Source organism: Grammomys surdaster, unplaced genomic scaffold, assembly GCF_004785775.1.
Source record: "Grammomys surdaster isolate TR1022 unplaced genomic scaffold, NIH_TR_1.0 523, whole genome shotgun sequence".
Classification (NCBI taxonomy): domain Eukaryota; kingdom Metazoa; phylum Chordata; class Mammalia; order Rodentia; family Muridae; genus Grammomys; species Grammomys surdaster.
In genome coordinates this window covers 148,441-159,968 of record NW_021604942.1, presented here as the reverse complement: position 1 = coordinate 159,968, position 11,528 = coordinate 148,441, and the positions used below count along the sequence as shown (strand labels likewise).

The window sequence follows — 11,528 nt, the reverse complement described above, 5'->3', positions numbered from 1 at the left end:
GAGAGAGAGAGAGAGAGAGAGAGAGAGAGAGAGAGAGAGAGAGAGAGGCATGAACACATATATATCATTTTTTAAAAGAATAATACAGAAATAAAGACAGTGAAGTTCTTCACTTGGCACTTACCTTGTGCCATTTGCCATTGCACAAAGGCTCTATGCAGTGGTCATGCAGTCATTGGATAAGAATTTCCTGTGGATGCCTAGATCTCACAGTTTTTCTCAGGCTTAGAATTATTAGTAATACATATTTTTATTTTATTCATCTTTCTACATTTTGTCTTCTGGAGTAAACCAAAGAAGTTAAAGAGAATATAAGTAATGTAGACCTTATCAGTCCAGAGCTTCATGTTAGTACTGTAGCTTGATTTCTTGGCCATTTGCCCAGGTGTGTTTCTTGTCTTCTCAGCTATATTGGTAATAGTTAGGTCTTCCTTCATATTTTAGATGAGGCATCACCTGGTTCTGGACTAGTTTTATTCACTAGCTTGCCTAAGAAGATTATTCAAGAAACTAATTAATTATCTGGAGTTGTTTATGATGCTATAATAATCAAATCAAGGTCACCAGGTCACCCTTTGCTTTGTATCCACACTGTCCTCTCTCGTCCCCATCTTGGGCATTATTTCACAGCTGTGGATAGGAGAAAATGCTTCTAGAAAAATAATTTTTATATTGCTACCTCAGAAAAGTGTTTACATGACTTAAACAACAGCTTTCCCTCCTGTTCTAGGGACGTTTCTATAACATGATTACTGGGTATTAGAACTAATGTGTATTGCAATTCTCTCACGTACATTCTTGTGACCTCATTCGAGAAGGAGTTGCCACTTCTACATTTAGTACCTTCCCTAAACCTCAGCTCTAACAGAGTAGCAGAGATTGTGGCTGGGGATATATCTAGGATTGTACAACACTTTTACCCCATCACAGTGGGAACCTTGGCTTATTTTTGAGGTCTCTATTCCTTAATTGCTGAAATTTGGAAATTCTGGGTAATTAAAGTAGAAGCCTCCTAATTGCTTTAAACTTTGTATTCCTGGTTTATTATTCTTATATGTAGATTTCACTCAAAGTTGTGCAAAGCTTCTAGAGGAAACGTGCTGTGGTGGGATAGAGGCTGAAGGGTGAGTCCTGGGATCCATCTGGACACAGTCTCTGCTGCTTTGATAGAGCTGAGGCTTAGAGAATCAAAGCCACAGGCAGGACTCTTGAGGAATCCAGGCAGGAAGAGCCTCACACTTGCTCTGGGCATCCCTTCCTGCTTTATCTTGGGCTCAGAGGATCTGAGGCCTGCAGTGTTCTCATCTGTACGCTCCAGCTCACCGCAGGCTAAGTCTCTGTTTGGCTAATTGGTTTCCCCTTCCCCACCCTCAGCCTCTCTTTCCTACCCCTCAGCATTTCCGTGCTAGTTCTCCAGCCAGTGGGAACCAGATCTTCCAGTATGTTTCTGTTTTGTTTTGGTTTGGTTTTGGTTTTTGTTCCAGTTTGTTTTGATTTTGGTATCCCACATATTAGAATATTCTTCATAATATAAACTCTTTATTTCTCTTATTTAAAGGAAAGCAAAGCAAGGAAAAGAAAACTTGTGGAGGGAAAGTATTAGAAAGGAAGAAGAGGAAAAACAAAAGCGACTCCAGGAAGAAAAATCACAGAACAAAACTCAAGAAGAGGAACGAAAAGCTGAGGCAAAACAAAGTAAGGATGAAGGTAGACCTGCTGAAAGCAAACAAAGTAAAAATAATAAACTGAAGATGCTCACCTTTAACTAGAAAAAACTTTTAAATTGAATGTGTGTGAAAAGTGTATACACATGTGGGAACCAAATAAATAGAAACCTCAACATAACAGGACAGACAGGGTGGTTTTACATGAAAGATCGCCTACAGTTTTCAGAATGGATGTGATCTTAAAATTTTACTTTACTTACCAGTGTAACTAAGCCACTTATTTGACTGAAACAGTAATAAAATTTTAAGCCTTTTTCCACATTGAACTTTTTTCTTATAAGGCATAATTCCTCATACAGTTTGGAGTCCATTCTAACATACTTCAGTAGTACATCTACTTTTAGATGAGTAAACTTTTGGATCCATAAAAGTGATGCAGTGTGTTCATATTTTTTAACAAAATATTTGTAAACATATCAAGTCCAGTATGTATGTTTTCCCTTTAAAACAGAGTAGTAAATCTCCAGCTGTCCCTTCACCCAGTCCTGTTTACTCATTAGTCTCTGTGGCTTCCCGTGTATGCCTTCCTTCTCTGTTGTAGTCTTACCTCCATGGACCTGTCCGTGTCTCTCCTGGCTTAGATGTCTTGCACCGTCCACAGCTTGGCCTGCCGACTCCCGCCCTCCCTTAGATCCACGTACATGCCTCAGTCTGGGAGGCTTCCTGCTGCTCAGCTGCCTCCCAGGTCACTGAGATAAGCGTTGCTTTGTATTGACTGCCTGAGTGGTCAAGATATCTGGATCCCCACAAGTCTGACTCACACAGAACTTTGTTACACTGTTGGATGCTCACTTTTTTGTTTTAGATTTTTTTTTTAATTATGAAAGTAGATTTTAAAAAATAAACAATTTAAAGCAATATGGTGATTACAGATTAATATAATATACATATACTCTTAAGAACGTGGATTAAGTTACAACCCCAAATCATGACCTTCAATTCTAATTAGCTGCCACATCTCAAGTCACTGGTACATGGTCAAGAATTATCTAAGCCAATTCTCAATAAGTGTACTCCCTAGTTTTAGAATATGGCAAATGGTGGAAATACACTTGAGTTCACTGAAAGTACCACATAAAGCATTAATTACGAGTGAAAAACTGAGTTGTGAAATTTTTTCATTCAATTTACCGTCTCTCAGACTTCTAATATAATATTTTATGAATTTAAACTACTATGTGTTTAAAATGTTCCACATTTCAGGATTAATGGCACTGAGATAGGAAATACTTGACCTTTACAGGAACTTTCAGCTACACTGGTGGCTGATTTTCAAGTAATGACAGACCTGTATTGCTGCATACCTAGTCCTTAGTATGCTTTTCTATACTTGCTACTCAGTCACTAAATTTTATTAACATGTAAGTCATTAGGCCCCCAAACCAAAGACCAACTGTAAAATAGGGCAGTGTTTTATTTTCCTTTACACCTTAATGAATACTTCTTGATGACTGCACACGGGGTAAGGCTGCATGGTAGTTCAGAAAGGTCACAGCGATGGTGTTTTCCTGACAGCGTGTAGTCTTCCTAGTGAGTGGAATGACGTGTATGACGTCACTGTCAAACAAGCAAAACCGCATTTATGCACCCATCATTTTCAGGATTGTTGGTAACTTGGGCATACTTTCCCCAAATAACCTTGCCTCCTTGTGTCACAAGGCCCAACTCGCTCACATTCACTTCAATAACTGTACCTTTGGTGACCACACCCAGGGTTGTATATAACGGGGATGATGGATTCTTTTTCACACTGAGTATAAGCAGGCAAAAAGTAGCCTTCAGCTCAGGGTGTGTGACACGGGCTTTTTTGAAACGTAGACCCACTGGCCTAATGAACCTTTCATATTTAGGTGGTTTTCTTGTAAAACCATCACCAACAAAGCAGACTTTAGTAACCATTCTCTTCCATGCCTTCTTTTTTCTTTTTCCTGTTCGAATAACTTTCAATACTTCTGTTTCTCCTCAGGCATGAACTTTGGGTAGAAGAACCTCCCATTTTCCCGCCTTTTCTTTTCGTTTCTGCTTAATCGTGTTGGAAAGTACTTTTGCTCTGGACTGCCCCTCTCTGTCCAGCAGATAGGCAGGGACTGCTCCGTGTGGAGTCTTCTCATCATCCTTCTGCTTGGTGTTTCTCTTTTCATGCATCTTAATACTCTTTTTCATTTGTATTTTCTCAGCATGGCGCTGTTTATGGTAGAGCTTAGCCTTCAGGCCAATCATTTTTTCTGCCTTCTTTGAACGTTCATGGGCCTCCCGACCTTCTTTCTTTCTCTTTTTCTCATGGTAGTCCAAACGATAGCCATATCGTTTGCGGTGCAATTCAATATATTCATTTTGTGGCATGTTGACAGCCGCGGAGCAGCCGTCCGCGAGCTCCCGGGTTTTAAAAACCTCTTAATTTCTGGGTGTCACTCTTTGTTTTAGATTTTAAAAGCTCTTTATTGAGATATAATAAAGATGGGTCTACTCTAACAAATTATGGGAATTGTCTTTTCTTCAGGTGAGACAGCTAGTGCTTTGGTGAATTATAGAGCATTGTACCCCTTTGAAGCAAGGAACCATGATGAGATGAGTTTTAATTCTGGGGATATAATTCAGGTAAGAAATGAAGGCCTTTCCGCTCATGAGTTAGCTAATCACAAAACATCATGCTATATTTTCTATAATGTTAACTTTGATTCTTCTATATTTTTAAAAGTATTTTTAAACGTTATCTCACTTAGCCCTTACATCATCTCTGAGAGCTGTACAAGGCAGTAATTACTACCATAATATTACCAAAAAAGAAAGCTTACACTCAGACACCTTATAACTGTCAGCATTGCGGTGACAGAGTCAGTGAAAGTGTGTCTTTTTGTTCTTTCCACTATGCCATAGCAGCTCAGCATGTCATAAAAGATGACACCACTTGTGATGTTCCATAAAGGAACAACAGAATTTTGAAGGGCTGATTATTTTTTAGCAACTGTTAAAAATGTGAAGTTAAGTTCTGCAATCCTGACTGAATTTGGGCCATTCATTCCTTGGAACAAACGGTCGGTGCTGTATTATCATAATCCATGTGAAACAGATGAATAAGAAAATACATAGAGAATCACAGTGATAGTATCACAAGGCATTATAATATACTGGAAAAGCACAGGCTTTATAAGTCATCTGTTGGGATTTTCATCCCTGAATGATTTTGAGGTAATACTGAATATTAAAATAAAAAAGTTAAATATACATCTACTATGGCCCAGTCCTTCTACTCTTAAGTATCAACCTCAGAGAATAGAAAGCCCATGTCCATGTGAACAAAAGTGTCCTTAGCATCCTTTTTATAACAGCTAAATACTTGAAACAGTCTGGATGCCATCAGCAGGAAAAGCATGAACAAACTATGATCTATCCAAATAGCTGCCAACAAAGAAGAATGAAAGTCTTTCTGCTCATGAGTAAGCTCATCACAAACACTGTGCTATGTCTTCTATAATGTTAATTTTGATTTTTATATATTTCTAAAAATATGTTACGTATAGGAGGCAAACAAAACAAGAAAAATATACAATTTTATCATATAAAATGCAAGCTAATCTATAATAACATGAAGTAGGCCAGTGTTTCCCAGAAGGTACGGTAAGGGGCCGAGAGAGAATTAGGATGAAACAAGAGGAGATGGGGTAATGGGTGCCTTATTATCTTATCAAAGCATATAAATATACCAAAACATTATGTTATCACTATGAAGCTTATGAATTACATCTCAAAAAGCTGTTTTTAAAACTGTGGAGGGCTGGGCAGTGGTGGCACACGCCTTTAATCCCAGCACTTGGGAGGCAGAGGCAGGCAGATTTCTGAGTTCGAGGCCAGCCTGGTCTACAGAGTGAGTTCCAGGACAGCCAGGGCTACACAGAGAAACCCTGTCTCAAAAACAAAACAAAACAAAACAAAAACCAAAAAACAAAAAAAAACTGTGGAGGAAAGGAATCAGTAAAGGTGGGAGGAGTGCAGAGTGTAGAGGATGGAGATGAACTAAAATCCAGTAAATGACACACATGCATGACAATGCAGTGACAAAACCACTACTTTGTATGTTAACTTTAAAAATGAATTGTAAAGTTCTAGTGGAATTTGTATGGATTGATGAGAATGGAACTTTGTTGCTAGGCCAGTGAGGCGGGAGTGGGTGGGTGGTGGGAAGCACCCTCTTAGAAGCAGTGGGGAGGGGCTGGGATAGGAGGTTTGTGGAGGGGAAACCAGGAAGAGGGATAACATTTGAAATGTGAACAAATAAAATTACCAATTTAAAAAAAAAGAAAATAGAGATGAGAAACAGTTGGGAAATTCACTTATTCATTGAAGTAAGCAGATATGTACTGTGCTAGATAGAATATTCACAGACAACTCAAAGAGATACATGTAATACAGAAATGCTGATTGTACCAGTGTCAGAAGGAATGTATAGACATAAATAGTGCAGCACAGTTGGTTATAACAGTTTCTTTCTATGGGAGAACACCACCTTGGGATGAAACAGTTTAACCAAATCTGAGTGTGAGTAAAGATTGTAATAATTTATGTTATACAGAAAAAGCTGCTATTACTTACTGAAGATGGAATTTTTAAAAAGAACAGTTTTTATGATGAAGTCACCAGTTTTACTCTAGATGTAAATTAGAGATAAAAACCACAGACTTTTGTTTATAAGAGCTTCAGGTTTTGAAGGTAAGAATAATAGTAATCGAAGATGGTGTTGAAAGCAAAGAAGGCAGCTCCTGACCCTCCCAAAGCCTGAGCCAAAGCTAACCCATGAAAATCAAGAATACAGTGCCAAAAGGAGTCCACAGCCACAAACAGAAGATCCTCACGTCACTCATCTTCCAGTGCCCCAAGACCCTGTGGCTCTGAAGGCAGCCCACATACCTTCAAAAAAGTGCACCCAGGAGAAACAAGCTTGACCACTGTGCCATCATCAAAACTCCCCAACCACCAAGTCAGCTATGAAGAAGATAGAAGACAATTGCACACTTGTGCTCACTACACATGTCAAGGCCAACAAGCATCTGATTAAACAGGCTGTAAAGAAACTCCATGACATGGATGTCACTGAAGCCAATTCCCTGACAAGGCCTGACCAAGTGAAGAAGCATATTTTCAGCTGGAACCTGATTATGGTACTCTGGACATTGCCAACAAAATTGGAATCATCTAAACTGAGTCCAGCTGGCTAGTTCTAAATATACACTTTTTTCCCATCATTATAAAAGAAGAAAATGAATAGCAGTCTGAGAGCTTAGGCCTAGGACCAGGTAGACGGGCTCAATCTTAGACTCAAGATAGGTGTTCCCAGCTGACATCTAGGTGAAGAATTTGTGCAAGGAGTTGGAAGTTTAAGATTGTCCCTTTAGGAAAGTAATCCATCCTGAGATTAGAACTTTAGGATTTAGTATCCCGTAAGCACACTGACCAAATTCTAGAAGCAGATGGGCCTGTTGAGGAAATGTATAGCATGAGGCAGGGTAATCAGCCATAAACTTGGAGATGCCATCACTGTTTAAGACAGCAACCAGGAAGAGCAGGAGACATGGTGAGGTTGCAGGCTATTGTACTATAGGAAAAAGAGAAGCATTTAAGGGGAAAAAAAGAAATTGTTTTTTTACCACTTGGAAAATAGTACACAGAGGTTTTCCAGTTCAGCTAAGTTCCACAAAAGTGACTACCTGTAGAATATTGTAAGTTTACAGGAAAGGAAATATCAGCAAACTATTCTGTCTAAGTCTGATGTGAGAGGCTTATGAAGCTATAACATAGACATTAATTATACTTGAATAAAAATTATAAAACAATATGGATAGAGTAAGAAAGGACAATGAAAGAAAGGTGAGTCTTTATTTTTTTATAACCAAAAGCCAATAGATTATTTTTTAAGGACAGAAATAAATCCAAGCTAGGCACAGTGGCTCAGAACTATAATTGTCAGAGGTGGATTGTCACAAGTTTAAGACCAACCAGGGCTTTGTGAGTTCTATTAAAAATATATATACATAGAGTAGGGAACTAATTTGTCAGTTGTAAACTGTATATAATGCTACTTTTATTATAACTTATTTTCACATATTAACTTTGTGGGGTTTTTTTGTTTCTTTGTTTTGAGACAGTGTCTCACTATATAACTCTGGCTGTCCTGGAACTGACTATAGACCAGGCTGGCCTCAAACTCACAAAGATCTACCTGCCTCTGCCTTCTGAGTGCTAGGGTTAAAGGCACATACCACCCTGCCTGGCCACATATATAACTGTGATAAAATTTAAAAAGATAACCTGTCCATGATGAGAAATAATAACCTAATAATTTGTAGAGATTGCCTTTTTATTTCAAATGGGATTAACTCTGAATCTGAGAATGTTCTGCAGTAGTCTACACTCTTGTAAATGTATACATTTCTAAGCCCTGAACTTCTTTTTCTTCTTCCATAGGTTGATGAAAAAACTGTCGGAGAGCCCGGTTGGCTTTATGGTAGTTTTCAGGGAAAGTTTGGCTGGTTCCCATGCAACTATGTAGAAAAAATGTTGTCAGGTGAAAAAGCTCCGTCTCCTAAGAAGGCCTTACTTCCTCCTACAGTGTCTCTCTCTGCTACCTCAACTTCTTCCCAGTGAGTTGGGGGCTAACAGTACGTGCATGTAGCTTGTGTGTAAATATTGAATGCATGACTGGGTCAACCTGATTCTTGATCATAGTTTTATCTGGGCTGGTGCTTCCGTCATCTCAATACTGAACTTTAGTGAGTGACCTTACTGCGTCAGTGTCTTACCTATGTTAAATCATATGTAAGAGCATAGAATAGACATGTGGGTAAACTGACAGTCCTTCAGTAGTTTCTGGATAACTCTCTGTACTCACATCAAAGTCTTACACTTGCAGACCACTTTGTTCAAATCAACCAGCGCCAGTGACTGATTATCAAAATGTGTCCTTCTCAAACCTTACTGTTAACACGACATGGCAGCAGAAGTCAGCTTTTACCCGCACCGTGTCCCCTGGATCTGTGTCCCCCATTCACGGACAGGTATGTTATCCGTACTTCATGTGCTTTATTGTTCGCTTTCCTCTGGATTCCATACAGAAGCATCCATCTTTCCCCCATTAAGCAGAGCCTGTAGCATTCAGTTTCTGTTCTTGTTTATAAGTGATGTGCAGCTGAAACATGATTTCTAAGTATTTGCTCACTAATTCAGTCCCATGGGCTGGGGAGGGGCATTGCTTTTTCTTGACTCGGAACCTTGGTACTTGCAATATGTGGAGTGTTACTAAAAAAAAGTGGGAGATTTCATCACAGTAAAGCCAGAAATGTATTTTCCAGCATTTTATTATGTGCTAAAAATTCAAGAAAACCATTTGTTTAAAAAAGTCTGTCATTAAGTTTATAGCCTACTAAAGGAATCATACATTCATGTAACTCTGAAGTATGAGAAATATGAAATACAAAGTTCTGAGGGCATATGGAGGGGAGGACATCTTAGCCAATCTGTGAGATTAGAGTGTGCTCTAAGAGGAACTGGTATTTGCATTGGGCCCTCCACAGAGGGAAGGCAGAAGTCCTTTAACATATTTAGTCCAGAAGTCCTCTAGTGAAAGAGTAACAGGAGGAAAGTAACAGGAGCATCTGAGTTAGAGGTGTCTGTAGAAGGACACCTTGTTTGTGATAGCTAGATTACACAGTGTTAAGGAAAGAGTGAAGTCAGGTTGGTCCAGTAATGATGTGGGTGAATTCCACCAGAACTTAGGAGGCTCTGGTAGAAGGACTGGGATTTTGAAGACAGCTTTGGCTACTTAAAGCATTTAAGGCTAGCCTGAGCTACATAAGCAAGGCACTGTCTGAATATGTAAAATATCAACCAACAAATAACATTTTAAGGTAAACATTCAAAGAGAGGTGAAGGGTTGTTAGTGAATAGTTACCACAGTTCTAGACTCTCTGGCAGGAAGAAACAAAAGAGGTCGTTGAGAGACCCTGACACTCACAATAGTTTTACATCCATGAAACACTGTGGCCGAGTTGACAGCTCAGTGGGTAAAGTGTACCTGGTGTACACGCCCAACAACTTGTGTTTCTAACTCTGGAACCCACATGACAACCCAAAGCAATAATGTGCACCTGCAGCTGGGGAATGTTGAGAGATAGAAACGGGAGTCAGCCAGGAGTCTGTGGGCTGGCTCGGTCTGCAGAGTGTACAGCATAGAGTATACAGCATAGAGATAGAAATGGGAGTCAGCCAGGAGTCCATGGGCTGCAGAGTATACAGCATAGCAACACAAGCAGAAAGACCTCATTCCAAACAAGATGAAAAGGCAAGGACTGAGTGCCAGAAGTTATCCTCTGAGCTCCATACTCATGCTGTGACATGTAATCACACACACACACACACACACACACACACACACACACACACACACACAAAAATTTTAACTAGGGCATGGTGGTGCACACCTTTCAACCCAGCACTCAGGAAGCAGAGGAAGGTGGAAGTTTGAGGACAGCCAGGGCTACACAGAGAAACCTTGTATCAAGAAACAAACTAACCAACGGACCAACAAACAAACAAAAGACTAGCAAAACAAACTCTAACAATAATGTAATGGAGAGAGTGGCAGAAGGAAGAAGAAAGACTAGGCAAGGGATAATCCTGTCCTAACTGAGTAACAAGTGGTGGTGATGAATCAGTTCCAGAGTAATGAAAATACATGGAAAAGAAGCTAGCTTTAGAAGTATATTAAGAATTGACATAAAATAATATGTTGAATGTGGATAGTAAAAGGGAAATTGAAGTTAAAATAGTTCTTCAGGGACTGATTGTTCAGCAGTTTGGAACACTTACTGTGCATTCCTGACAACTGGGAATCAGATGAAGCACTCATAGGACAAGCTGAGTTTCCTACAAATGCCTAGAACTCCAGGCCTCTGGGGTTGGTGCACATTCTAGCCTTTGCCTGTTCATAGCCTCATAGACAAAAACAGACTCTTTCAAAGTAATTCTACAGAGACCAGAGAGATGGTTCAGCAGCTAAGAGCATGTATTGCTGCTTCCCAGCACCTGTGTCAGGTGGCTCACAACTTCCTTAACTAGGGCTTTATTCCTTATAGTTGGTGACTCCAACTATAAGGGATCTGACACCCTGTAGGTATGGTATTCACACACACACACTCTCTCTCTCTCTCCCTCACACACACATGCACTCACACATACACAAGTAAATAAATATGCTAAAATATTTTTAAAACAATAACTTCATTTATTAGCATGAACAACTGAAAGAACAGTAACATAATTCATTTCCTGGTAGACAGCACAGGAAAAAGGTTTAGGCTTTAGAAATGATTGTGTTCAGGGACACCCAGACAACCCAAAGGGACAGCTAGTATGTATTTTCATGTGCACGTCATGAATGCAGAAGATAAAAGTTGCCCTGAAATTATAGATAATACCCACAAACATAAGTTAGGTTATTCAGGAAAGTCATACTAGAAGCATAAAGAAATAGGCTTGACAAAGGGTGAGCATAACTCAGAGTTTCAGAAATGAAAGGATTTTAGCGATGCCTCCACCTGTCAGTGAAGTTATAAAATAAGGTTTTGGAAACCTTTGGCTTGATATTATTGTCAATAACGTCATCTGGAAAATGTTCAGTAGGCTGACAGGACAGCACTTAAGTCAGAAGGATTGAGGGGTGACATTAGAACGCAAGTCGATGCTCTCTAAAGAGCTGGGATGTAGAAGAAATGGTGAAGGATAGTGTGGGAGATGTGCTGGGGAAGCAGG

General features: G+C 39.5%; 1 protein-coding gene and 1 pseudogene across 4 annotated transcripts in view; one reads left to right on the top strand and one right to left on the bottom strand.

Annotated features, from left to right (window-relative positions):
• Itsn2 (intersectin 2) overlaps positions 1-11,528 on the top strand; it is a 109,020-nt gene that overhangs the window by 51,053 nt on the left and 46,439 nt on the right. For all 4 annotated transcript variants that reach the window (XM_028781729.1, XM_028781730.1, XM_028781728.1 and 1 more), the window contains exons 18-21: positions 1,559-1,695; positions 4,228-4,325; positions 8,187-8,362; positions 8,632-8,776. In XM_028781729.1, the coding sequence (XP_028637562.1) occupies positions 1,559-1,695; positions 4,228-4,325; positions 8,187-8,362; positions 8,632-8,776 (556 nt within the window). The remainder of the gene's footprint in view (positions 1-1,558; positions 1,696-4,227; positions 4,326-8,186; positions 8,363-8,631; positions 8,777-11,528) is intronic.
• Positions 3,288-4,113, bottom strand: LOC114633108 (annotated as a pseudogene).